This window comes from Leuresthes tenuis, unplaced genomic scaffold (assembly GCF_036924035.1).
Source record: "Leuresthes tenuis unplaced genomic scaffold, fLeuTen1.0.hap1 SCAF_6, whole genome shotgun sequence".
Classification (NCBI taxonomy): Eukaryota; Metazoa; Chordata; class Actinopteri; order Atheriniformes; family Atherinopsidae; genus Leuresthes; species Leuresthes tenuis.
Genome location: NW_027325360.1, coordinates 11,198,761 through 11,223,735, shown reverse-complemented (window position 1 = coordinate 11,223,735; position 24,975 = coordinate 11,198,761). Strand labels below are relative to the sequence as shown.

The 24,975-nt window shown below is 37.7% G+C and overlaps 3 protein-coding genes across 3 annotated transcripts; 2 read left to right on the top strand and 1 right to left on the bottom strand.

The window, feature by feature from the left end:
- Positions 1-3,900: 3,900 nt before the first annotated feature.
- gck (glucokinase (hexokinase 4)) lies at positions 3,901-8,459 on the top strand. Its single transcript, XM_072387556.1, has 10 exons — positions 3,901-4,057; positions 4,313-4,475; positions 4,600-4,754; positions 4,922-5,041; positions 5,200-5,295; positions 5,389-5,488; positions 5,574-5,757; positions 6,374-6,529; positions 6,879-7,112; positions 7,669-8,459. Exons 1-10 carry the CDS (start codon positions 3,977-3,979, stop codon positions 7,802-7,804), a joined length of 1,425 nt encoding a protein of 474 aa, XP_072243657.1. The 5' UTR covers positions 3,901-3,976; the 3' UTR covers positions 7,805-8,459.
- Positions 8,460-10,860: 2,401 nt separating this feature from the next.
- Positions 10,861-12,510, top strand: myl7 (myosin, light chain 7, regulatory). The gene is made up of 7 exons (XM_072387555.1): positions 10,861-10,901; positions 11,043-11,144; positions 11,438-11,513; positions 11,681-11,785; positions 11,876-11,954; positions 12,055-12,103; positions 12,195-12,510. The coding sequence occupies exons 1-7, from the start codon at positions 10,899-10,901 to the stop codon at positions 12,297-12,299; spliced, it is 519 nt and encodes a 172-aa protein (XP_072243656.1). The 5' UTR covers positions 10,861-10,898; the 3' UTR covers positions 12,300-12,510.
- A 1,751-nt stretch (positions 12,511-14,261) lies between these two features.
- On the bottom strand, positions 14,262-20,679 carry agpat9l (1-acylglycerol-3-phosphate O-acyltransferase 9, like). The gene is made up of 14 exons (XM_072387554.1): positions 20,607-20,679; positions 19,975-20,174; positions 19,784-19,850; positions 18,319-18,467; positions 18,076-18,221; positions 17,567-17,641; positions 17,393-17,482; positions 17,206-17,299; positions 17,004-17,119; positions 16,627-16,682; positions 16,335-16,420; positions 16,096-16,224; positions 14,894-14,973; positions 14,262-14,735 (listed from the first exon to the last, which is right to left on the bottom strand). Exons 2-14 carry the CDS (start codon positions 20,116-20,118, stop codon positions 14,627-14,629), a joined length of 1,341 nt encoding a protein of 446 aa, XP_072243655.1. The 5' UTR covers positions 20,119-20,174; positions 20,607-20,679; the 3' UTR covers positions 14,262-14,626.
- Positions 20,680-24,975: the final 4,296 nt, after the last annotated feature.

Below are 24,975 nucleotides of genomic sequence, written 5' to 3'. Positions count from 1 at the left end.
GGTACAAGAATGAAAACAGAGATGATGTAATATATGCTACCTAAAAGAATGAAGGTGAGTGCATACTTTATTTTTTCTTTCCTTTTCTTTCTTTTTTTTTGAGAATATATTTAAGAATGTCTTTTGTCATAAAATGCGTGCACGATTGAAGATAAATTCTTTGCTTTTTGAGTCAAACACTTGCATGAAAGGAAAAAAATATCCAAGAACCAATAATAACGTCCTGTTTGTTTTTTCGAATGATTTCATTTCACAGTTTACCAGCAAGGACTTAAAAATGCTGCCAGTGTGTAAATGTATTTAAAAGTCGTTGCCAAGCATCATGTAGATCCTGGGATTTAGGCCTAATCATGATTCGTCAATTTCCCACAAGAGGATGACATATTCTTTGCACTTAATCCGGGAACACCGAAGTAAAACAACATCAGAGCAGAAACTTGGGAAATTCCAAACTCTGGGGAAAAAGGAGTGGACATTCACTGAAGAGTTCTGATGGTCGTCAGAAGAGATACGTTTTAGTCCTCATCGTGACAGGATGGATAAGGTAACAACAGTCAAAGCTGCATTTTGTCTATGAGAAATGTCACTTGAATAGTGAACCATAGTGGAGGGGGAAAAAAACATATTATTTGTACATTCATCAACCTTCCAAGAAAATCTATCCCTCAATCTATCTATGAGTCCATAGGTCAAAGCAGTCTAACTTTAATTATGTATAGTGAATACATACAAACTTGTTTAAAATACCCAACTGTAATGAAATGTACAGTATGAAATGTAAATAGAAAATGATTTCCTAATCACTTTAAACCTGTATGTAATGTTTTTCCAGAGATGGTATAGGGGGAACAAAAGATGTGTTTAATGCTAAAAAGAAACAGATCAAAAGAAGCACAACACTTTTTAAATGTAAGTTTGAAAACCATCCAGGTATATGTTTAAAAGTATGGCATTGGTATGGGGGTGCATTAGTTCATGGTATGGGTAGCCAGCACGACTGTGAAGGCATCATTAAGACAGAATAACATGCGAGTTGAGGATCAATAAATGCTGTCATCTTCAATTTTTCTTGTCTCAGCTGTACATCAAACTACATTCTGCAAACACATGGTTTTTTTTAAAAGATTCAGGGTGATAAAGTGTCGCACCTGCAGTTCAGGCCCATTGTCTATCGAGTTTGGTTGATTTGACACAATAACTGACAGGTACAAACTGATCTTTGAATGACTGTGTAACTCCAGACATTCTAACTTTTTTTAAATATTGGGTTGTACATCAAGGACATTTAAAGAAGGGGCAAATGCCCCAGGTTACACTTACAAAGACTAAGCTGAAAGATTTTTTTCTGGTCCTAATGAATCAGCTCATGCACCGATTGAGACACACAATGTGCATGTGCAATGTGCTTATATACAATCAGTCTGCACATTCACATTTCCTTTTCCTGTAATCGAATAACAAAGTTGTTGGGTTTTTTAAGTTTACTTTGTTAGAGACAGCTGGACATCCATCAGGCAAGTCTCTGTTCAAACAGCCAGGCAAGTTAAATTAACTGGATAATCAGCTATTGACAAACACTTGGCATCCATTCAACTCTTTTTGGTTAATGGTTGCAGCACAAAATGGGCCCCCGCCCATTTCTTCATTTTATGTTACGTGGAGCTTTGTTGTAGATAAGGTTTAGTCTACTGTCATGTGGCTTGAATCAGTCAATGATAAATTAAAATTTACAGAGAACGTTGACTGTTTTTAATTTCCCATTTTGAGTTTTTTTGCTTTTTGTGATTTTTTTGTTTTTGGCCCCACTGACCCAACTGATATCTCATTTTCATAGAAAATATGTATTTCAATTTGGATGAGCCCATTAAGACCAAAGTGCTGTTTTTAAAAAAAAACAACTTAAAACTGTCCCAGAAAACCTTTTAATTTCTAAGCAACTGAAGAAGTTAGAACAATGACATTAAAAAAATGGCGTAATAGTTTTATTAATGTATGTTATTCAGCTTCCTTAAGGCAACAAAGACTTGGTTTAAATATGTTGCTTATTAGTCAAGTATCTTCCTTAAAACACCTAGTAATTTCTGACGGTGGGAACAATTATATAACTTATATTGGTGTTTTATTAGGTAAGTGTCTTTCTGTTGGTTTATGTAAAAATCCTACAGTAAGGGCTGGGGAAGTGGGTTGCCTCACTTTTCTTTTAGGCTGACCGAGGTCATAACTAATAAAAGCTCTGACCACCCATCTAGCAAACCACTGGAGCTGATAAGCACAGGAGTCCTTCACCTTTAGCATGCTTCTGTTGGTTTTAGGGGTCAGTCATCCTGCTCTCTTACTAATTTTAGAAATGTTCTATTTTTACAAACTTTTGTGTAACTATCTGATCCCTCGAGCTGCCCTGTAGCAACATGTGGTGTTTCTAAAAAAAGGAGAGAGGTTAAGATAACCAAGTTCATGTTTAAATGTATTTTCAGTGTCTTGCATCAGCTGTGGCTCATGTTAATGATCACTCAAAACCTTGACTGAAGATTTCTTGTTGAAATGTATTACTAGTTCTTTGCACTGACAACTCACAATGGGGATCGTTAGATAGATGAATACATTTTACTGTAACTTAAAACTGAAAACCTAAACAGAGTGACAGCTCTCTATTTCGTATATCAATACAATTAAGGCAACAATAACTTACTGTCCCCATTTGCTGTAATTTTTCCTTTCAGTTTCATCAGAAAAGTTATATTAGGTTGTCCATATAGTTAGAGATTTTGAGATGGTATTAAAACTGGGCAGCGTTCATGGGACATGATAGGAAATGTAAACCAAAAACAGTGACACGTGTAAGACATACCTGAAAATGAATTTACCCTAGACCCTAGATTATGTAACATCTAAGTCTAGCCATGTAGATTCATTCTGATCTTTAGAAAGAAAGATATCTGGTTCTTCTTCCTTGTAAACATTTGTGGCCAAACCGACAGTAGGAAGAGGTGTAAAGGGAATGTCATAATGTAGCAATATGAATGCAGATGCAGATCAGCATAGTGACATCTGCTTAGGGGATAAAGTACAGAATAAGTAGTAGAATTTTTTAGATTACTGTAAAACTGCATCATTTTGAACCATAGACTACTTTTTGTCATGAGTTTAGGTTGAATTTTACCTGTTGAATACCACAAAATTCTTAAGAAACCTACAATAAAATGTCTTTACAATTAAACACAGTAATACAGAGTTTTCAGAACCTAATTATCAAGAATTTTAAAACAATTTAGAATATTGTCAGCCATAAAAGGTCTGAATGTAATTTGGCCTATCAGGATTATGTATATCATTAACAAGTCAGCATTTGGTTATATATTGATAACCTTGTTAACCTTTTCTATGTTATATAAATTCCTTTATATCATTCTATCATTCACAGCAACACGCGTATAGCTCTTCTTATTGCACTGCATATAAGCATATGGGGCAATGTGGGGTTCAGTGTCTTGCCGAAATCTTTTTGACATATGAAGATGTTGGGGATCAAACCACCAATCTTCTTAAACTGAATGCAGAGTAATGTATGACCTGAACCAAACTGACCATATTTGAAATCTCAGACTATTAACTATTTTATCTTCAAATTTTGTGCAGATAAAATAGTTAATGTTTGCTGTAATAAACTCAGACCATTCACATGAAATCAGGTCACGCATTTTGTTTTTTTTGGTTTTATTATAGATTTGTTCTCAGGCAGTATCTCTACGATCATGTGATAGTGTGGGTGTGTGTCTGTTTGATCTTTCATCACCAGATGGGTTGAGTTTGAGAGGGGAGGGTATTAGGTGGGTCCAGCCCACTTCACCTGGACATAAAAACAGCTGATCTCATTCCGTGGTACTCACACTTCACTGAGTCTGGACACACAGGACAGGCACACACTTACCATAATCCTAGAAACACACACAAGCTCACTCTCATTTAATCTGCCAAGATGCCGTGTATCAGCCCTCATCCCAACCAGATGGTGAAGATGCCTCTTAGTTTTAATGAAATGGTTGAAATAATCTTTATGGTAAGACATTTTTTTATCTGAAGCTATTAGAAAAGACTTTCTAAAGTTATTCTACTTTTAAAATGATTTTGTATTCTTCTGGTCTTTTTTTTTTAAATGCTGCTCCTATTTTTCACTGCACTACTGTTTGAATATGCATAAAAACCCTTTCCCAACAGAGTTAACCAACATTTGTCCAGTCCACATAGTATAAAACCAGGAAACAGTCTGGCTTGTGTGCTGCTTTTTACCTGCTCCTCTCTTCTGTGTTTGCAGGTGGAGCAGATCCTGTCAGAGTTCAGGCTGAATAAGGAAGAGCTAAAAGAAGTCATGAAGAGGATGCAGCGCGAAATGGACAGAGGGCTGCGTTTAGAGACGCATGAAGAGGCCAGTGTCAAAATGCTTCCAACTTATGTCTGCTCCACCCCAGAGGGATCAGGTAGATAATCATTATTGAAAGAAAAAAGGGAAAAATCCTGCAAAAATTACTTCAGTGTGGCAGCTGAACATTTGTCTGTATAGTAGAGATGTAATACAGCTTGTTCTCTGTTTGGCTGTAATAGAGGTGGGTGATTTCTTGGCTTTGGACCTTGGGGGCACAAACTTCCGTGTGATGCTTGTGAAAGTGGGCGAAGATGAGGAAACAGGCTTTAAGGTGGAGACGAAGAACCAAATGTACTCCATTCCAGAGGATGCCATGACGGGGACTGCTCAAATGGTTAGTGACAAATGTTATCACTTGTCTGTCTCAGTAAGATCATTTTCTTCACCACCAATCATTTGCAGTTGTCAACCTGTAGAGCTGATAAAGCATTCTGAAGTGCTGTAAACACTTGTGTATTGCCCTGAAAATAATTAGGTTAACACAAATTTCTCTTTCTACAGCTATTTGACTACATAGCAGAGTGTATGTCAGACTTTTTGGACAAGCACCACATCAAGCATAAGAAGCTACCCTTGGGTTTTACCTTCTCCTTTCCAGTACGACATGAGGATCTTGACAAGGTGGGATTAATAGTGTACTTTAAGATGGGTCACATTTACCACCATCACCCTTTTCTCCATAGAAACAAGAGACTGCAATTTACTTTAACTGCCAGGTTTATAGGAGTTCTTTTCACGCCTATACAACTAAGAGTTGTGTTACTTTTAAATGTTTTCAGGGAATCCTGCTAAACTGGACCAAAGGCTTCAAGGCTTCTGGGGCAGAGGGGAACAATATTGTCGGGTTGCTCAGAGATGCAATCAAGAGACGAGGGGTAAGTTTTTTGGATTTGATTTCTCTTAATACAAAGCGCAAAATGTGTGGACAGCTGGTGAATGTATAGTTCTAATTTTGTGTTGTTGTGCAGGACTTTGAGATGGATGTGGTAGCCATGGTGAATGACACAGTAGCAACCATGATTTCTTGCTATTATGAGGATCGTAGCTGTGAAGTTGGAATGATTGTTGGTAAGAAGCCATAAAGACTTGCAAGTGTGCATGCTCTTATGTATTGGTGACCCATAACACTTACGAGGACTTTCCTTTAAATCAGGTACTGGTTGTAATGCATGTTACATGGAGGAGATGAGGACTGTTGAGCTGGTAGAAGGAGAGGAAGGTCGGATGTGTGTGAACACAGAGTGGGGGGCGTTCGGAGACAATGGGGAACTGGAGGACTTCAGACTGGAGTACGACAGAGTGGTGGACGAGTCCTCAATTAACCCTGGACAGCAGCTGTGAGTAAAAAGATACATTAAATGAAATATTCACCACTTTCACACAAACACGTTAATTTTCATACGGCTTTGCAATCATCATTCAAAGCGAGTCCTTCATGGTTGGCATGGATAGTAACCTTCAGATTGTAATTTTAAACATCTACACACTCTGCTGTGATGTTTTTATGAATTAATCATCCAACTCTGGCAGTACTCACCTGACTATTAACTGTAAAGTTGCCAGGATACCAGCTGTTTTCCTAAGGGTGTCAGTTAATGGACAGAGCCCTCATACGTCAGTGGTCAGTCAGCAGGTGGGGATGTCAGATTAATGATCCCTCTCTGCTGCTTGCCAGAGTGGCTCTAAGCCTAATGGCTGTTTACCTTTTGTACTGGCAGTCCATTCAGACAGACAACTGCTGAGCCCAGCCTCAGCCGGCCACTTAAGCCTTAACGCCGTCTTCCTCATCCGCTCTCTCTCTTTCCCGGTCCTTGTAGATAACGAGTTATTTGCGCAAGTACTTTCTAACACGCATATCCCCCTAGTTTCTTCCATGATCGAAACATCACCCTTCCTATCAAGTTTTCTCTTTTATTAAATCCACCCCTCTGTTTTTGTTTCTACCTCTTGTAGCTATGAGAAGCTGATCAGCGGCAAATATATGGGTGAGCTGGTAAGGCTGGTTTTGATTAAGCTGGTGAATGAAGACCTGCTATTCAATGGTGAAGCTTCAGAGATGCTGAAGGCTCGTGGCAGCTTTGAGACCCGCTTTGTTTCCCAGGTGGAGAGGTGAGCATTAGAGTGTCTTATACTAGATCTGGTTATCTGACAACATATGGCAGAAATGTTTTACTGATGAAATTTATTGCCCATGAAATTCAGACAATAATAAAGATAAGATTTTAGCTATTCATGCATACAATCACTACAATTGCTTAAAAGCATATATATATATAAAAGCAATAAACAGAAGTGCTGATGACATGAGCAAGTGTGCTCCAGTAGGTGAAACATCTTGTAAATCATGTTGTATTTCAATAGCAGTAGTAGCAGAACCATTTATAGAAAACTTTCAGCACACAATAAGATAAGCTCCTTGAACTGCTCTATAAAATATTATCCTGTGGCTTTATTTCAGTGACTCTGGTGACAGAAAACAAATCTACAATATCCTGTCCTCCCTGGGTGTTCTTCCCTCTGAACTGGACTGTGACATTGTGCGTTTGGTCTGTGAGAGTGTTTCCACTCGCTCTGCTCATATGTGTGGCGCAGGGCTCGCTGGTGTGATCAATCTGATGCGGGAGCGACGCAGCGAGGAAGTCATGAAGATCACAGTTGGAGTGGACGGATCTGTCTACAAGCTGCACCCCAGGTGAGAAATGCTCTGTGCTTTAGGTTTTTAATCGTCTTCACATTTAAGATCTATTCATGTAGCCATTAAAGACAATAATAGTGACTGTGTGAATCGGCTTACAGTTTCAATCTTATCTTATACCAAATGTTTTACATCCAGGGGCAAACTGACCATTTAAAAGTAAAAATAGTTACTGTGATAAACAAAAGATGATCTACACATAGAACCATTGGCAGTAAAACATTTCATTAGAATCCAGTGGAAGGCACCCTACTAATGATTAATTTCCCCTTAAAGCCTCAAAAAACCTAAGGGCACTGATTTAAAGACTTATCCTATATAATAAGAGAACAAAACAAAAAAATCTCAGTTTCTTGCTCTTGTTAATTTTTCCTCATATATAGGTTAAGAGATTCAATAAATGTTTGTCTGATTTTACACCCTGAAAATATCACTTTGGAAGTCAAGACTATTTGACAGATAACTAGATACCAAGATAGGATGAGAAAACCATGAGAACAGGCGAGACAGTTATGGATTTGACCTATACTGACTGGTTGTTTCTTCATGTCAGTTTCCACGAGAGGTTCCACAGCGCCGTCAGGGATCTCACTCCTCACTGCGAGATTACCTTCATCCAGTCAGATGAGGGGAGCGGTCGTGGAGCAGCTCTTATCTCAGCAGTGGCCTGTAAGATGGCTTCATGCTAGTCGAGACAGTAAAGAGAGCTTTGCACTGAGCAGCATTGGAGAAAACCTGAGCTCCGATTGGAGGACAGTGATGAAATCCTATCCAAAGATGTGCAGCTGATGCCTTTTCAGGCCTCAGGAAGTTTGAGAGCGAACTCGATACTCATCTCTGGACGATAAGAGGACAAGAAAGCATCAAATGACTTGTATAACAGACTGTATTTAAAAGTATTAGACCAACAATTAGCAATTTTAATGTTTCTGACCTTTAGGAACTTGTTTACCGATACATGTAAAACATAAGGTTGCATTAAAACATATTTAAGCTACATGCTTATAATGTTTTGCTGCCAGTTGGTAGTGTGGATTTGAGCCATTAAAATGGCATAACATATGATTGAATATAGTATATTATAGAACCAGATCACACTGGTTAATGTGTGTCACAGGAATGATGTAAATGCTGTAAATTATGACTAAATCAGATTCATTGCTTTGTTGTTTGTAATCTTCTTTGTGAGCAATGAAGTATTTTATTTGTATTGTACATTTAAATTTTATGTTTACATCTTATTTACTGTGTTAACTCGTATTGTGTAGTTTTTCTTATGTGTACAATGAAATGTGCTTTGGATGTGAATAAACTGAACTGTAAATAAAACAGATTATAATATTATGCTTTGCACTTATGTTTTCAATTGATAACTATGACTGAGTTTCAATACCAAACTTACCTAAAATTGCCACTTCAAGTGTTAATGAATATGTCATCAAATCACACTAAAACATTTTTGAATTTCCCCCACTGGGAAAAAAAGTATTTTTCTATTCTATTCTATTATAAAACAACTCATATGTAACACCATTTAAGAACTGTGACAGACTATTAACTCTATAAGAACTCCTATAAGTCTCTTTATCTAAATTTTCACCTGAAAATATATCCTCATATTTAGTCACTAACAGGTACAACAGAGTTGCAACTTTTGAAGGATGATGATTTTTTGTATTTTTACTACACATATAGTCACTCAGGGCTGCACGGTGGTGTGGTGGTTAGCGCCGTCATCTCACAACAAGAGGAATCCTGGCTTGTGCCTATCTGTGTGGAGTTGGCATGTTCTCCCCATGTGTACTCTTCCTCCCACTGCCCAAAAACATGCATGTTAGGTTAATTAGTGACTGTAAATTGTTCCTAGGGGTGAGTGTGACTGTGGATGGTTGTTTGTCCCCGTTTGTCTCAATGTGGCCCTTGATGGACTTGTTCAAGGTGTACTGCCTCTCATCCCAATGACAGCTGGGATGGGCTCCAGCTCCCCTGCGACCCTATAGAAAATGATTAGATACAGTCACTACAGGGGTTTCAGGGAAGACGAGACAAGAAGTAACAAAATTGAGGTTGTCCTCTCTTTCCTGTAAATTTAGCAATTTGTTCTCCAAGCTTTTGTGAAAATATGATGATCCATATAGGCTACAGTTCTATCAAACGTTTTAGACACTTCATTTAACACTTATTCCAAAGCAACTTAAAAAGTGAGGGACACATCTGGGACAATGTTGGGTGCAGTATTTTGCCCAAGACTTGTAGACTTGTTGTAAACTTCTGATTGGAACACAACAACTCAACCTCTTGAGCTATAGCCACCCCATCAACTAATGCCACTCTGGAAGCAAATTGTGTAACCTAGCAACAAGCCCAAACACACAGGCTGTCAGGATCGTTGGTGAGGTAGGACCCAGATGCAGCTCTTTCAATGAAAAAAAAGGTTGATTTCCAAAAACATAAAAACAGAGAGCTAGGTAAAACAGAGGGCATGGCAGAGCCGGATTCAAAAATGCCTAAACTGAGAATTAATAATAAACAAGACTATGAAAACGAGACAAAACTATGAATAAATACTTGAACAAGACTATGACTATGAATAACGGTGACTATGATTTACTATGATTATGGGAAGACTATGAGGCAGGAAACCAGTCTTAGCTTTTCATGAATTTGGCATGAAAGGGAAGTGAGGATTCTGCAATGAATGAAAGGAAACCAGGAGACTAAACGCCGTGGAGGGAGTGATTGGTGAATGACGTGCAGCTGATGACAATGAAACAGGTGATGTGAGTGAAGGTGATGGCAGGGGAGAAACATGACAAGAACTGAATCTAAAAACATGACAAAAACCTGAAAACATAACAAATGACCTGAAAACAAGATTTAACTAAACATGAGCTGTGACACAGGTAAAGTCATAAAGATCTATCCTCAAACCTCAGCAACAAGAGGAACAAGGAGGGTTACTGCTGTTGACTTGACCCTCACATGGTCCTGATTTCAAAATTATAGAGTCAGAGTGATTGTAACAGAGAAAGAATCGTTATAGTGATATTGGTTTAATGGGAGACAAGAGCCAAAACTGGAACATATCCTAATTCTTTTAATGACGAATTATTAAAATAATGGGTAGCTAAAAGATTTTGACATGGAAATTCTTTGATCTTTTTTAAAAAAGAGTCATCTACCCTAACCATGAGTAAAATCTGATTTCTTTTGAAACTAAACAAAATGTAGTTATCCAGAGTTTTTTTTATAATGTAAGAGTTATCAAAAAAACACATCTGGGAGGAGTGCAATAGTAAGGTTAAAAAGTGTGAAGGTCAAACATACCTCTCTGTCCTTGAGTTCATGATGTGTTTACTGCAAGAACAGAAAATATTTGTATTCATATTAAATCAGATTTGGGGCTCATAGCATCACACAGTGTTGTTTTTATCAAGTTTCAGTATCAGTGCTCATAGAATTTATACTGAAGTTTAAGCATTAGAGCTTGATTTTTTTTTTGTTTGTTTCTTTTAGTGACCATCAAATGTCAGAGGTCACTTTCCTCTGTCTCCCCCAAGCTCTCCATTTATATCTCTTCTTTCCAGCTCAGAGGAATCCTGCTGGATTCACGTCTTATCAGGTCCCCTTAGCGACATACTGAGAGCAGACATGACCAAGTAAGGGACTGTGCTGTCCATCGCAGGCTATTATGGGAGGTTAGCAGATAAGATGGGCAATGCATAAAACCCACCCCAGCATCACACCTTGGCTGAGAGTCCACATACAGTTATTCATACAGACATGGTAAGTCACTCAGAGTTTTCTTCTTATATATCCCTTAAGCATTCAGAATTTAAAAAGGTATATGTTTTTTAATTGTTTTAAGAGAAGATGTTATGTAGACTTCTTGGTGTTGTTGCTAACAACTTGTATTAATCTTCTCAGGCAAGTAAGAAGGCCTCCAATAAGAGACAGAGGGGAGCACAGAAATCTTGCTCCAACGTCTTCTCCATGTTTGAACAGTCACAGATTCAGGAATTCAAGGAGGTACAGTTTTGTGTCTTTGATACTTCTCCTCAAATCAATGCAACAGAAGGGAAATATTTAAGTGATATACATCCATGACTCACTTTTAGAATGATTAGATTTTGTCGATGAGAAGGTAAAAAAGAAATTATAAATGTATAAAAGATTTTAACTACAACAAACAATTTGGTAGATCAATTGACTAACTAATCTCTTTGATTTTCTACAATGATAGTGAGTACAGTTGAACGTCATCAATATCATCTGTTGGTGATGTGATGTAAGTTATTTTTTTGGTCTGTTTTATACAACAGGCATTTGGCTGCATTGACCAGGACAGAGATGGTGTTATCAAAAAACAGGACCTAAGGGAGACCTATGCTCAGCTTGGTAGTTCATTTGATTCAATAATTAAGTCTTTTTCTTAGCCTCATTTTCAGTAACAGAAACAGATACATGTTGATGGATTAGAAGATGATAATTAAGTGAACACTAATGTAACTGGCTTTTCTCATTGATTTGTTTTGTTCTTGTCCCCGTGTGTGTTTGTGCACCAGGAAAACTCAATATCAAAGATGAAGAGTTGGAGGAGATGCTGAATGAAGGGAAGGGTCCCATTAACTTTACTGTTTTCCTGACCCTTTTCGGGGAGAAACTCAGTGGTGAGAGCCTCTTGCAGATGTTCAAGCACATTTCTGCATTTCTACAAGGAACTCCCAGATTATGGTTGATAATATTTTGTTTTCTTTCAGGTACTGATCCTGAAGACACCATACTTGCTGCCTTCAAACTTTTTGATCCCAATGGGACAGGCTTTGTTAACAAGGATGAGTAAGATTGATTTTAATTAGCTTTAAAATTATCCACATTTTCTATAAGAGCTACTAATCCTCTTTTTTTTTCTTACTATTTATTTGTCTAATTTATCCAGGTTTAAAAGATTACTTATGAACCAGGCTGATAAATTCTCAGCAGATGAGGTTGGTTTTGTCTATTTTTACAGTGACAGGTTCTTATATAATTCTCTCTGATGAATTTCAACAAGTAAATTGGAATTTTATAAACCTGCAGGTGGATCAGGCTTTCACTCTCACTCCCATCGACCCAGCTGGGAATATCGACTACAAGTCGCTTTGCTACATCATCACACATGGAGATGAGAAGGAAGAATCGTGAAAAGAATCTTAGTCACCTACGAAGTCAAGTTAAAGAGATCAACCAGACAAGCACCTGCTCATTTCACATCAGCTGCTTGGGATTCATAAAGATGATTGTTGGAAAAACAATTGAACATATGATTCAGTTGTCAGGGCTGCACTTCTGTTGGTTGTACAAACTGATGCATTTCTTTGTAAGTTACTCAGAATAAAGTGTTGGACTCCTCAAATGCCTGTCAATGTCTTTACAGAGTAAGCATAACAATTTGCTTCACCTAAAGTTATTTTCACAAATAAATGTTTGGAAAAAGCAACTTTGTTATTAACGCAATACTAAATTAAAGTAAAATAAAATTATATAAAGACGGAAGCAAATTATCAGGTTAAAAAATTAATCACATCAATCTTTGCTACTCTAGGAAGAGTTATGACATCCTAAGTGAAACCATTTCAAGGTATAGATATGTAATCTTCATGATACATACTCTCTGATTCAGAAATAAACTGTTTCCTTAGTTGGTAAAAGGGTGAAGTAAAGTAAAGTAAGAGAGGTCTATCACATTCACAGAGGCCTCACTACTGTTCCATTCTTTTTTGGGGGGGGCTCTGTTGCCATGGACACGATGACAAACACCCTCATAAACTCCGCTGCCACATTTTCCTGCCCTCACAGCAAACAGCCATTCCACAACACGCTTGTGTGTGAAATTTGACGCAAGCTAATCCTACAGCAACATTTGCAACTATATGACTGAATTCTTCTTCTTCTTCATCATCTTTTTCTGATTTCTGACTTCAGTGGTTCTACTGGCAAAGATGCCTATTGCATCTGGAGCGACAGGCAGGGTGGATGTAGGAGTAGATTCAAATAAAAGATGGGCACCAGATGGACTGAAGAGGAATGTCCAACCTCTCTTCCGTCACTATGACTCTTATCTGCTCCGGTGAGATTTTCCTGCAGCTGCACGATGAGATACAAGTCAAACTTTTTAAAGATTTTTTAAATTTGTCTGCTTTAGTTTTAAGATGTTTCAGTTGTTAAACTGCATTTCTATGCGGTAGAATTTCAATGTGTGTTTGTGTTCTTTACATTTCATAGCAGTATTGTAGGCAGTAACTATGACCAACCAGCAGATAGTCTCATAAAGTTAAACTGTATAGGCTTTTCTTTATTGGAAATAAAGGAGCTTATTTCAAACAACCTTTGGCTGACATGTGCAGAGGAAGGCAAGTGTAAAACCAGATCACAAATATATCTGCAGAACATCTGTCTTTCAGTAAAAATGGAGACAGGAAGTCACCCTTCAAATTCTAAACAATGACATGAGAACTTCTTCATTTCACAACAATTTGTAGGCATCAGGAGCTTAAGCAAATGCAGAAAAAAGACAACATGCTGAAGGTAAGTGCTGTTATCTTTCAGAGGCTTTTCACTGACTACCATCGAGGTTGTCAGACACAAACCTTCATCAGTAGTAAACCGCCTTTTGATTTCATGCAGGAAAAAACAGTTCCGAATGATCATGAGAATGAAGGTGAGAACATTCACACTTTTAAACATGAAATCAAAATTCACACACTTACAGAGGAAGGACAAATGTTTCCTAAATTTGTTTTAAGGGGCCAAAGAGGAATTCCCACAGGAAAATGGATGCATTGATGATGACAATTCAGGTCCACCACCCAGAAGAGAGAGTTCTAAGACGTCTAGGCTGTGCGTTGTATTATGAAACTGTTACATGTCTTGTTGATTTTTATACACTTTATCAACAATTATCTAAGTACCAAACTTCAGTGTTTCTTTTTACTACGATTCAACTCAGCAGCTCAGTGTACAAATAAGATTGACGATTATTACAGTATGTTATTTTACACTTTAAGATTTAAATGTGTTCAGGTGATGTTTAATCTTTAAATCTAAATAATAGATAAGACTTTTGTACACATACATAGTGTGCTATTTGCAAGCTAAAGTGTATTGTTTTCAAAAAGAAGGCAGACAAACTCATAAGTCATTTCTTTAACCAGTTTAAACATACATTTCAAACACAGCAGTTTTTAAGAATTAATATTCAGTCACATCATAAAGATATTTTCGGCAGCAGAAAAAAAAGAGCTTTTCATTTTCTCTGCTCGAAACAAGGTTCAATACTGCATTTATTTAATCTGTCAATCACTGAGATGCACTTCCTTTTAGCTCTACCAAGATTTCAGTGGGGAGTCCATCAATGTTTTGCATCTTCTGTCAAGTCTAGTGTAAAAACACTGGAGTAGAGCGGAACTTTGTTAGTATATGTTCTTCAAAAATACAGAGGGAAGGATGGTCCATTCTACTGGCAGAGGACCTCAGTCACTGTTGCTGCTGCTGTCATCTCCCACCACCATGCTGCTGTACTTCTTCTGCTGCTGCTCTTTGAATGTTTCCTTCACCTTCGCCCTCTTAAGACCTCCATCCCTGCAGAGGCAGACAGATGTGCTGATCATTCAAACTCATGCAACATGACCTTGAGACAAATGACTGCAAGTTCCTTTGTTGCTCTGTGGAAATTTAGAACTGACAGAAATACTCCCATATTCAAAACTTCACTTAAAAGTGATGAGGTCAAAGCTTACCACTGTAGATCCAGGAGCCCTCCCTGGTGGGCGATGGACGACTTCACTCTGTTGGCAAACTGGACAGCATCCTCCCCCTCCTGACATTTCGGAATAAAGAGCAAACTCAGTCTATTGTGATGTCTTTATTACACCTGTTGTGAGGAAATTAATCTGTTTAAATGGTTACACTGTGGGGATGTACCTTCCTTATGAGGAAAGTATTAAAGCGTTCCATTTGTGTATATAGACTTGGTGAGGTAAAGTTGAATGAAAATCGATGTATGGCAAGGCCTGTCATACTTAACAAATTTCTCGTGTATTCGCAAGTGGGATTATCGTGGTCAACTCTGCATGACTATCTTAATTCACCTGTATGGAAACAGCAAAGTGAGACGAATTGAAATGTCACGTTGCCACATTTTTCTCCCACAGCTTGATAGAGCTGACAAACTGACTGATAAAGTTTTCATCTTTTAATCCCAATAATGTGCCTCTATCTTCAACTGTTATCATATCTGTTATGTGCAAATTTTGTTTAAAAATCCAAAAGACTAAATAACTGACTTTCCATTTAGGTTAATTTATTCCTTTCCAATAAATGACTATTCTTTATCATCCCTTCCCATTTTGTGAACTTTTGCCTAAAACTTTTGCCTTCGAGTTCTTTCTCAAGTTTCATATAGGTTTGTTTGTTTGTTTTTTTAAAATGTATGTCAGGCAATCTACAAAAACTCCTATAGGATCATCTGAGCTGTCTAACAAATGCAAAGGATACTGGGTTTATTTTAAGATCACCGTATAATTTTTTGAGTTAACCAGAATTTTATGAGCGAACACATTAAAGATCATTTGTTGTTTTAGCCAAAAGTATTACTCAGCTTTAAGGTTGGGACCTTTGTCAGTGAAAAAGACACATGTTTTTGGGGAAAATATCAATCAGTGACCAGGGGGCTTTACAGACAAGTTGCTCACATTTTGTGGATTCTTAAAGGCTCTGATTGTAAAATGCTTTGCATCAATAAAAATCAAAGGAACCTCACACTTAACCACTTATACACAGCACTTGTGTATGAAAGTGGGGATCAGAATTTACAATTGTGGCAGAAAATAAAAGAACGATAGGTGATTAAATCATTTTTATGGTAATGAGCAATAGCTAGGAGAATTATGAAATTCAATATTATGTCTTGTGTGTCCGTATATGGAGGGCTGGCACATACCTGTTGGTGCATGGCTGGTAGATACCAGACGTTGCAGACAAGGGCCCAGCTGGTCATCATCCTCAGCAAGTAACTCACCATGCTGTATTTGGAACTGTTCCAGAAAGCATCTCCAAACTTTGGGTCATACTAAGAAAAGTTCAAATACAAAAAGACATGCAGTGAGATGAAGAAATATGTGAGTCAGAAGACTAAAAAAAAACATAATAATAGATAATTATTGTAAAAGACTAAAGTACCTTAATGGCAACAGGATATATTGTTGCTCCAATTTCAAAACTTCCCTTTTTAAACATCATGACAGATGTGTTGTTGACACATGTCCCTACAGAAACCAGACATCAAGGGATGAAAGAGAATAAGTTGTCCAGCCTCAATCAAAACTAACATGCAATACATGCTTTTTTTAAATCACAGCTTGGTGGCCACACAACTATCAGACATGAGCTTAAACAACAACGACTACATGACTTTGCTTTGATGATACAAACATCAAAGTGGAGTGGAATTAAGTAACACAGTCACACTTACCCTCTGGAAATATCAATATAGGAAGCTTTGTCTTGTCATTCACATGATCTCTCAACCTGGAAGCAAAACAAAAGGTAAATAAACCTTCTGCTGATTATATGTACACAGAGATAATGTCTCTTTGGATATTTTTTAAGTAAGATAACACAAGAAGCATCTGAAATGAGGGGGCACAATCAGATACTGAACTCCAAACTGCATTCAGTAGCAACCTCCCAAAACATATCTGGTGATGTCTGGATGATAAAAAAATTTAGTGGCTCGAGATGTTTTTACTACTAGAAAAATACCTACCTTATTAACCTTAATCTGAATACAAAGAGATAAAACACAACCCCAAGACAGGCCATATGTTCAAGGGGAAAGGAAGAACCAACCTTTTGGTCACTAGATGGCGATCTTTCATCTCTGCTCTTTCAAACCAGACATGAGGACAAGACCTCACCATGGCTCTTTGAATAACCCCCATCAGCCCTCCATGGACCTGACCCACCTGAGAAACATACGTCAGAAAGTCACAAAAACACAGTCTTAAACAGTTTTAATATATTATTATAAAATAATGGTTTCTCTGCACACCATAGCATAGCAGCCGTCGTTGCAGAGTATCACGATGTCAATAGGACTCGTGTGATTTGCAACGCAGATCCCTCCTTTTTTGGGTTTATTTTCTCTGTGGTTGTTGGATGAACAATAAGATTAGAATAAGAAGATACTGTGAAGCTATTCATGAAAGGTTTTAGAACGGCATCATATCAGAGGGTACCTGTTGTGATAGCGAATGGTAGCAGAGAGTCCTCGAGCACAGATTCTGTAGCACATGACATGGACCCACTCACTGAGCCACGACTTTACCCTGAAAACACATATTTGCATGCACACATGAGGCACAATTTAAGGGGGTTAGCAATTATCCTTGGACTATATTTTTTTTATTCACCTCCAATTTGGAAGAAGTCCAACTGTAGATGTTCCTATTACCAACCAACTGAGGCCAATGCAGGCTAGTGTTATCCTGAAGAGAGAATAATCAGTTAGTTTTCCATTTTTTAAAGGATTGCAAAGAGTCAAATGTTTTCATTCTTAGTAAAAATAAAAAAGCAAGAAGCTGTTTGAATGCAAATGACTGGAGACAAGCAGAATTTGTAGCACAATTATCCATTTAAGTTAAAGTCACTGGGCGTAAGTATTCACATTTTTAAATGCACACATTTGTGAAAAAGAAACCTTGCATGCAAAATGTTTCTACCTCTCTTACAGTTTACTTTTTTCAATAGGTTTCAATCTCAGTTCAAAGTCAATACTCTTACCAGAGCACTTAAGATCCACCCACTGAGGTTTAACTCAACCTTTGACAATTTTTTCTGCCTGGAGAGTTGTGTTACTTTTTGTATCACCATGTTAGGCTGCTTACATTTAAGGTCGGCACTCTAGTCAGTAATTGTTTACCTAAGTGGGGCAAGGATGCAGTATCTCACAAAGATACCGAGGCCATACACCAGCGTCAGCTTGAGACTAATGTACTCAAAATCAATGTTGGTACGAGTTAGTAAGTTCCAGGACACCAGCTCTTCAGAGGTGAACCGCTGGGTCACCTGAGTTTGAAAAAGAAAGAAATCAACAGAAATCAGAACACCTTAAAGTTTGAAATGCAAACCAGAGATTAAAACATTTAGCAAAATAAAAATGTACCTCATCCTCTACAATGCTCTCAATTCCTCTGCGGGTGAAATAGAAACAATCACTAAGTGTAAAGTCACCACCCTCTGGTGGTTTGGGTCTACTGCGTCTCAGTTCCCCCAGCTCTTTCTCCATAGACCCACCTTCCCTCTGGATGAGACCTGACACACAAACAACCACACAGTAAGAAAGTCACAAAGTCAAACTACATCATCTGATAGGAATCATTATCTTAGTTGCAATCTGGAACTTAAGTCAGCCGTTTCATATCTCCAAAGATTATATTGATAGGATTAGATGAGTAAATGGTTTAAGTCAACCAGAAAATAAATCAAAGTTAATAAAGGAACACATCTATGGTGCAAGAGTTCATTAAAAAAAGGCATACAACAAAATAAAGCATGAAACAATTTAGTACATGAACTTTAATTTTTAAAAGGTCTAGAAAATAAAAACAGCAGCAACTTTGCATCACCTCAGTGTGAGAGTGGAATATGGCTTAACAAGCCGGCATTTAATACTGGTCTCAGCTGATAAGAGCCCAGATGAGATACCGCATTTAGATATATTTGATATGTCAGAGATATTGACAATACTCATTACAATTTGAACTTTGCAAGAAACTTGAATTTGCAAAAAACACCCAAATCCCTCTGCTTATTATCTGAAAGACAAAAATAGTAATGATGACGATAATGAAACATAGTTACTCGACTCTTGATTAATGAAAGTTACACTATACAGTATCTAACTTTTGACCTAACATGTCTGAGAACAGTTTACACTCCACATTATGTGATAATGGAGCAGGCAAAGTCCAAAAGGATGCAGTATTCAATTCAATGTATTCAATTTTCAGTCCAAACTTTTAGAACCTCTGCCTTATCTCTGAATATTCAGTGTTTTCACATTTTACTGTCTCTGTCCATGTTTAAAAATGTACCACAGACACACTTTGGACTTTGGAGAATCCACATTTCGCTGACAAAAGTAACATCCTTAAGTGTTGCAGTGGGGGGATACCACACTGTGCGGCTAAGTGTCTGATAAGGAGTTGAGTAATTGCGTCTTGTGAGATAGTGTAGGCAGAGAGCAACTTCAACTTGCTGCCTGTCGTAAATGTTCTTAAGTTAACAGAATCCCAATGTCATACAGAGACATCTCCTTGCAGATGAAGCATTCTTACGGTCCAAAATAAAATAATACAAACCAGCCATGTAACAAGGCTTAATCCTTTGTGAGGATTTTATCTAGTTGTAGACGAAAACTGGCCACTTTACAGGTAAATCAGCTACTCTTCTGAAACCAGAATGCCATTGCAACAGGCCTGTCCAGACTTGTAAAACAGTATTTTATGAAATCCAGTGTTGCAGCAAACACACATCTGTCCCTAAACCCACTTGGGTGTTTCACAATAGAGGATATGACAACTTGTCTTTACAAGAGCACACTCATCACTAGTGTATTCTGTACCCACCATTAGTAAAAGAGGCTTTGAGTGCTTGTTCATCTGCGTTTGCCTTCTGCATCTTCAGAGTGGCCCACTGTAGAGGACAGACAGGAGAGATTCATAGTCATGTTTAAAGGCCACCTTATACCCCCAAAAAACACTGTCTGAAATTCAAAACATATGTATTGCTTCAAGCGTGTACTTCTGTGTGACAGTACCTCTAAAGTTTTGACCAGGATTGTCATGTAGGTCTCAGATATGCCAAGAGAGAATCCAAACATGGCTGGGATCATGATGAGGCTGATAATGAGGTACAGCCATATCTTCACTGCCCAAAGTACTCCTGCCCAGAAGTCATCCATCTTCACCTTATTCCCTGAGATTTACACAAGCCCTGTGGCTCAGATGTAGTATGGTCCTGTTTGTAGGAAAGTAAAGATGCCTTTATGTGTATTTTTCCAAGTATAGTCACACAAGCAGAAATAAACAAGCGCCACGCATCCTTTGTAGGACACTGATATTTATCAGCTTATATCAACATCAGAGGCATGAGAGCCACAAAGGCAAGAAAAGGAATTAATTAAGCAAAACAGCATAAATAAAGCCGTAACGCAACAGCTGATTTAACAAGTATTAAAGTCTCTAAAGGTCGCCCAACCCTTCACACACTAACCCACTTAACAAAGACTCGACCAATCAATATACATGTAGACTACTAGTACCAATATCAACAAATTGGCGACTACACAAATCATCAAAGGGTGTTCAGTGGTAAACGATGTATTAAACAAACGACCGCATTTAGTTAGGATGTTTTTCTTAAGTCAATCAGCAATAACTGTTAACTTACGTGTCAAACTTCTGTCCATGTCCTGTCTTTCACGGAGGATTAAGCTTCCACAGGGCAAACACGCCCATTTACTACTTGAACAAAGTTCACGAAGTAGGGGTCAAAAGCGCCCTCCTGTGGTCAGGCAGGAGAATGCAGACACGTGGGACCAGGGATAGATGTGACCGTAAGACGTGTATAAAACAATTAAACTAGGGGGAAATCTCCAAGACGTTTATTGGGTTATGCCATAAAATCTTAGAGACAGTTGTAGCCTATTTGGCACACATTTAAACACAGTAAAAGTACGGAAAACTAGTTGAACCTGCAGATCAAGTAAAAGACTAGGACGGATCAAATTTCCCTTACGCGCATAACGGCTTCACCTTTCGGGTGCGTGTGTTATTTTTGGATGAGTTCAGCATGCTTTTTGAGTGGAAAGCCACACTGCATCGACGGGAAGTTTGAGTTGGCTACAAAACCGAAATAAAAAAAGCAACTAAAGAGCAACTAAACTCAACACTATGTAATGGTCAAAAACAAAACTGTAAACAGCTGTCAGAGTGCGCAAGAAATAAACATAAATATGAATATAAAAATGCATTCTTTGCCTCAGAAATCTGCTTATGAATGATCATTATGTCCATAGACTGCTTAAAGCAAAATGCCCTCGAATCAAGCTTTTTTGAAAACACGGTTAAAAATATATTTTTCTATTTTAAAAAAAAAGAAACATTAAACATATTCCCTTATATAGACATATAATATGCAAACATGCATAAACTTTGTTCAGTTATATTTCTTGATCAAATAATGACTTGCAATGTTGACCTTAAACTACTGCAAAGCATAGGGAGCCAAATAGAATAAAGCGCCTCAGACAGATTATTCACTACAATACAGGCAAGCCTTGATGAGGAATGTGGCAACAGTCTCCCCATGTTAATGCCTCTCTCTCTCACCTAAAACTAACAAAAGGTCTTGATTATTCTCCAGGTTCAGACATTTCACAGTCTGTTGAACACTAGTATAACTGGGGACTTGAGGGGGTCAGTTAGGGTAATGTCTCTGGGAATGATGAGAGGGCGATTCATTCTGGGATTGAACCTGATCCAAACAGCGACAGACTGGATGAATTTTTCAAAAGGACGCTGGCCAGTTTTATGACGATACAATTAATCTCTAAAATCCATCCATGATCACTTTGCTTTAAGTGATGGTATGTGACACATCTTTGTCCATGATAAATGTGGCACGTTGTCTAGTAGTTAAAAACAAGGTAGAGTTTCCACATGTGTAATAAAACACTGACCAACAACGCACAATTTGTTCTTTAATGTTTAGGGTGTGTTAGCTACACAAAACAGGGTGCTTGTTCATTCAAAAATAGCTGTCTTTTATCACATTCACTTTCAACACAGAGAGCTTTCTGCTTATGCAGTATGTTTGTTTTACTGGGTCCTATCAGGGAACTCCTTAGTATGGTCCATTACTGTTGTTATTGTTTGCTTATTTTCAATGGGTGGCTGAGGTTAGGGTCAAATGATATCAGCTCAAAGATAAATGGTCTCACTCTATGTGGAACTGTGTCCTATAAGCTGTTTGTGAGGTCATTTTCAAAAGGGCCTCATATTTTCCAGAATAATCTTCTTTAAGAGATCACCTCATCATTGCAGCAGTCTTATGTGCTGCAACTTTAGCGGGTTTCCTTGTTCTTAAAAAAAAAAAAGACATTCAAATCCTCCCCAAAATATTTTTTTTTTAAAAAAACAGAAAACACAGAAGATAAGTCTGTGGCAGGTCCATAATCACAAGTCTATATCCAAACCTCTTTACTACTTCAGATAAATAGATAACTAATGCCATTAGATTCCAGAGATGTGTGAGCTCATTATATTGTCTGCCTCTGTCTTTCCCATGGATCAAGACAATGGCTGTGTCTTCATGGCCTTTTAGCCACACACAAATAACACACTACTGACCCATAGCAGTGCATGTGATGGAAGAGATTAAAGTTTTTACAGGAAAAACTCTTTCACCATAAATCCAGCAGCACCTGGAAGTACCTATAATGTGGAGGCATATGTGTTTAATTTTCTAGAAATTAGTACAATCCTGGAGGAATCTAATTGGTGGTTGATAAAAAAAAAATGATAAAAGAAAAGGGACAGAGTTGAAGTACTTCAGATATAATTGTTGTTTGATAACTTTTTTATTAGGTTTCAATGTGCATTTATATTCAGACATACTGTGGGGCATGATATAATATATACATGCAGTGGTTTGTAAAGATTTCCAAGATGCCTGAGGCTAAAGATAAATGGTTCAAGAGTGGTTAGTGTACTATTAGGTACTTTTATTATTATTTCTGCAATTTAGAAGAATTGATTGATTAAGTGTCTGCGAATTCTGGTAGCAAACAAAGTCATGATTCTAAAAACACCTCTAAATTCACCATACACTACATCCCCACGGCCTACCAACTTCCTTACCTATCTGAATATCATTTAAAAAAAATAAAGTGTGGAAAAACCTTTAAAAGAACAGCCTGATTTCAGAGAAACAGAATCCCTCTGCAGCAAGAGTGGGCAAATCTCCCCCAAACGAGAAGCTCTTAGCTGTCTACAACAGGTTTACAAGCTGTGACACTTGCCAGAGGGGAGCAGACAGAATGCACATTACTTTGCTTTGAGGCTTTTTTTTACATGGTAATCATCTTGACACTAAAGGATGGGCCAAAAAAATGTAACACTCCTTCAATATTAGTATTATGTCCATATGACTTTTGGGAAATCAAGTCAGTTTTAACTCAGCAACCAGGTTGTGTCTAAACTTTTTCACAGTATCATAACTTCCCGTTCATTCTTATGTACTGGCATCCATTTGAATTCTTTTTCAACAAGATACATTTATCCTTAAGTTGTTTGTACACTTATAAACTATAGGATTTCAGAATGAACAAAAAACAAAATGCTTAGTCACCAAGGAACAAAGGATGTAATGTGTAACCAGTATTTGATTACTAGCTGGTAAATCTGTTTTCATTAAAAAAAAGAAAAAACAACAAGCAATGAGTTAATGTTTAAAATGGAAAAAAAATAAGAAACTTATCAGGAACTGACATTTGCGAATCACTCTTCTTTGGCCAGGGGCAACCATCTGCTCCTGGACTTTAAAATGGTGCATCATACATATTGCTTTAACCTACTGTTGCCATGTACTTTAAAGTAAAATGAAGATTAATCTGATCAGTTTGTTAGTAGTTCCTTGTTCCTTTACAATAATTTCCATAACAGTAAGACCACATGAGTCCCAACAAGTGTTCTATTCATTATAGTAAGACCATGTTTACATTGATATTCACATTCAGGTCACTTCTTAAAACATTAATGATGTGACCATAAACAGTGTGAAGAAGAGAGTGTGTACCAGCTAAAATAAACTGTAAAATATTGGGGTTTGAAAGAACAAGAAAGAAGGGTCAACAAGCACCAAAGCACCAGGCCAGGGGTACCTGCTCAGAGAGAAAAGCACAATTTAATGACACAAATAAAAACATTCATAGAGAGTAAAGAGAGCACAATGAGGAAAGGTGTTCAGTGCATCATGGAAGGTCCTCCAGCTGCATATGTTTCAGGGTAACCTAAGCTGAGACATGTCTATGGTTTCTCAAAAAGGAAAGTTTTAAGCCTAATCTTAAAGGTAGAGAGGGTGTCTGTTTCATGAACTCATACTGGTATCTGGTTCCACAAGAGTGGGGCCTGATAACCGAAGGCTCTACCTCCCATTTTAGAAACTCAAGGAACCACAAATAAAACCTGCAGTCTGAGAATAAATTTCTCTGTTAGGATATAAAACTATGAGGTTTTTAGGACATGATGGAGCTTTACATGTGAGGAGAATAAAATTCATTTCTATGTGGGATTTAACAGAAAGGTGAAGTGAAGAGAAACCAAAATTGGAGAAATATGATTTTTCCTGCTAGTTTAGTATCACAGTAGTCAAATCTCGGGAGTAACAAATACATGCACTAGTTTTTCTGCACTACTCTGAAACAGGGTGCTCTTAGCTTTGACGATAATACTAAGGTGAAAGAGGGGGGGGTCCTACAAACCTGTTTTATATGTAGGTTAAGGGACAGATCCTGGTCAAACATGACTACACGGTTTCACGTTGTTTTTTTAGTACCTCGTTGTTATTTAGCAGTTACTTCATCATTTTTTTAACACTGCTCTTGAACAACTTCCCTAGTCTCTCATAAACTTGCATTCCTACTGGTCCACTTCATTTGTTGGAGCGTTTACTCGCATGAATGATGCACCACTGATTCAACGGACAAGTCTGAACACAGGACAGGGCAGACTGGTCCATTCATACCAGCCAGCCTTCT

Coding starts and splice junctions, on each gene's coding strand:
- gck (XM_072387556.1), top strand. CDS start 3,977: ATGCCGTGTATCAGCCCTCATCCCAACCAGATGGTGAAGATGCCTCTT. Junction 4,476..4,599: donor CTCCACCCCAGAGGGATCAG/GTAGATAATCAT, acceptor TGGCTGTAATAG/AGGTGGGTGATTTCTTGGCT. Junction 5,758..6,373: donor ATTAACCCTGGACAGCAGCT/GTGAGTAAAAAG, acceptor TACCTCTTGTAG/CTATGAGAAGCTGATCAGCG.
- myl7 (XM_072387555.1), top strand. Junction 11,145..11,437: donor AGATTCAGGAATTCAAGGAG/GTACAGTTTTGT, acceptor TTTATACAACAG/GCATTTGGCTGCATTGACCA. Junction 12,104..12,194: donor ATAAATTCTCAGCAGATGAG/GTTGGTTTTGTC, acceptor ATAAACCTGCAG/GTGGATCAGGCTTTCACTCT.
- agpat9l (XM_072387554.1), bottom strand. CDS start 20,118: ATGGATGACTTCTGGGCAGGAGTACTTTGGGCAGTGAAGATATGGCTG. Junction 19,851..19,974: donor TCCTGGTCAAAACTTTAGAG/GTACTGTCACAC, acceptor TGTCCTCTACAG/TGGGCCACTCTGAAGATGCA. Junction 17,120..17,205: donor ACGACGGCTGCTATGCTATG/GTGTGCAGAGAA, acceptor TATGTTTCTCAG/GTGGGTCAGGTCCATGGAGG.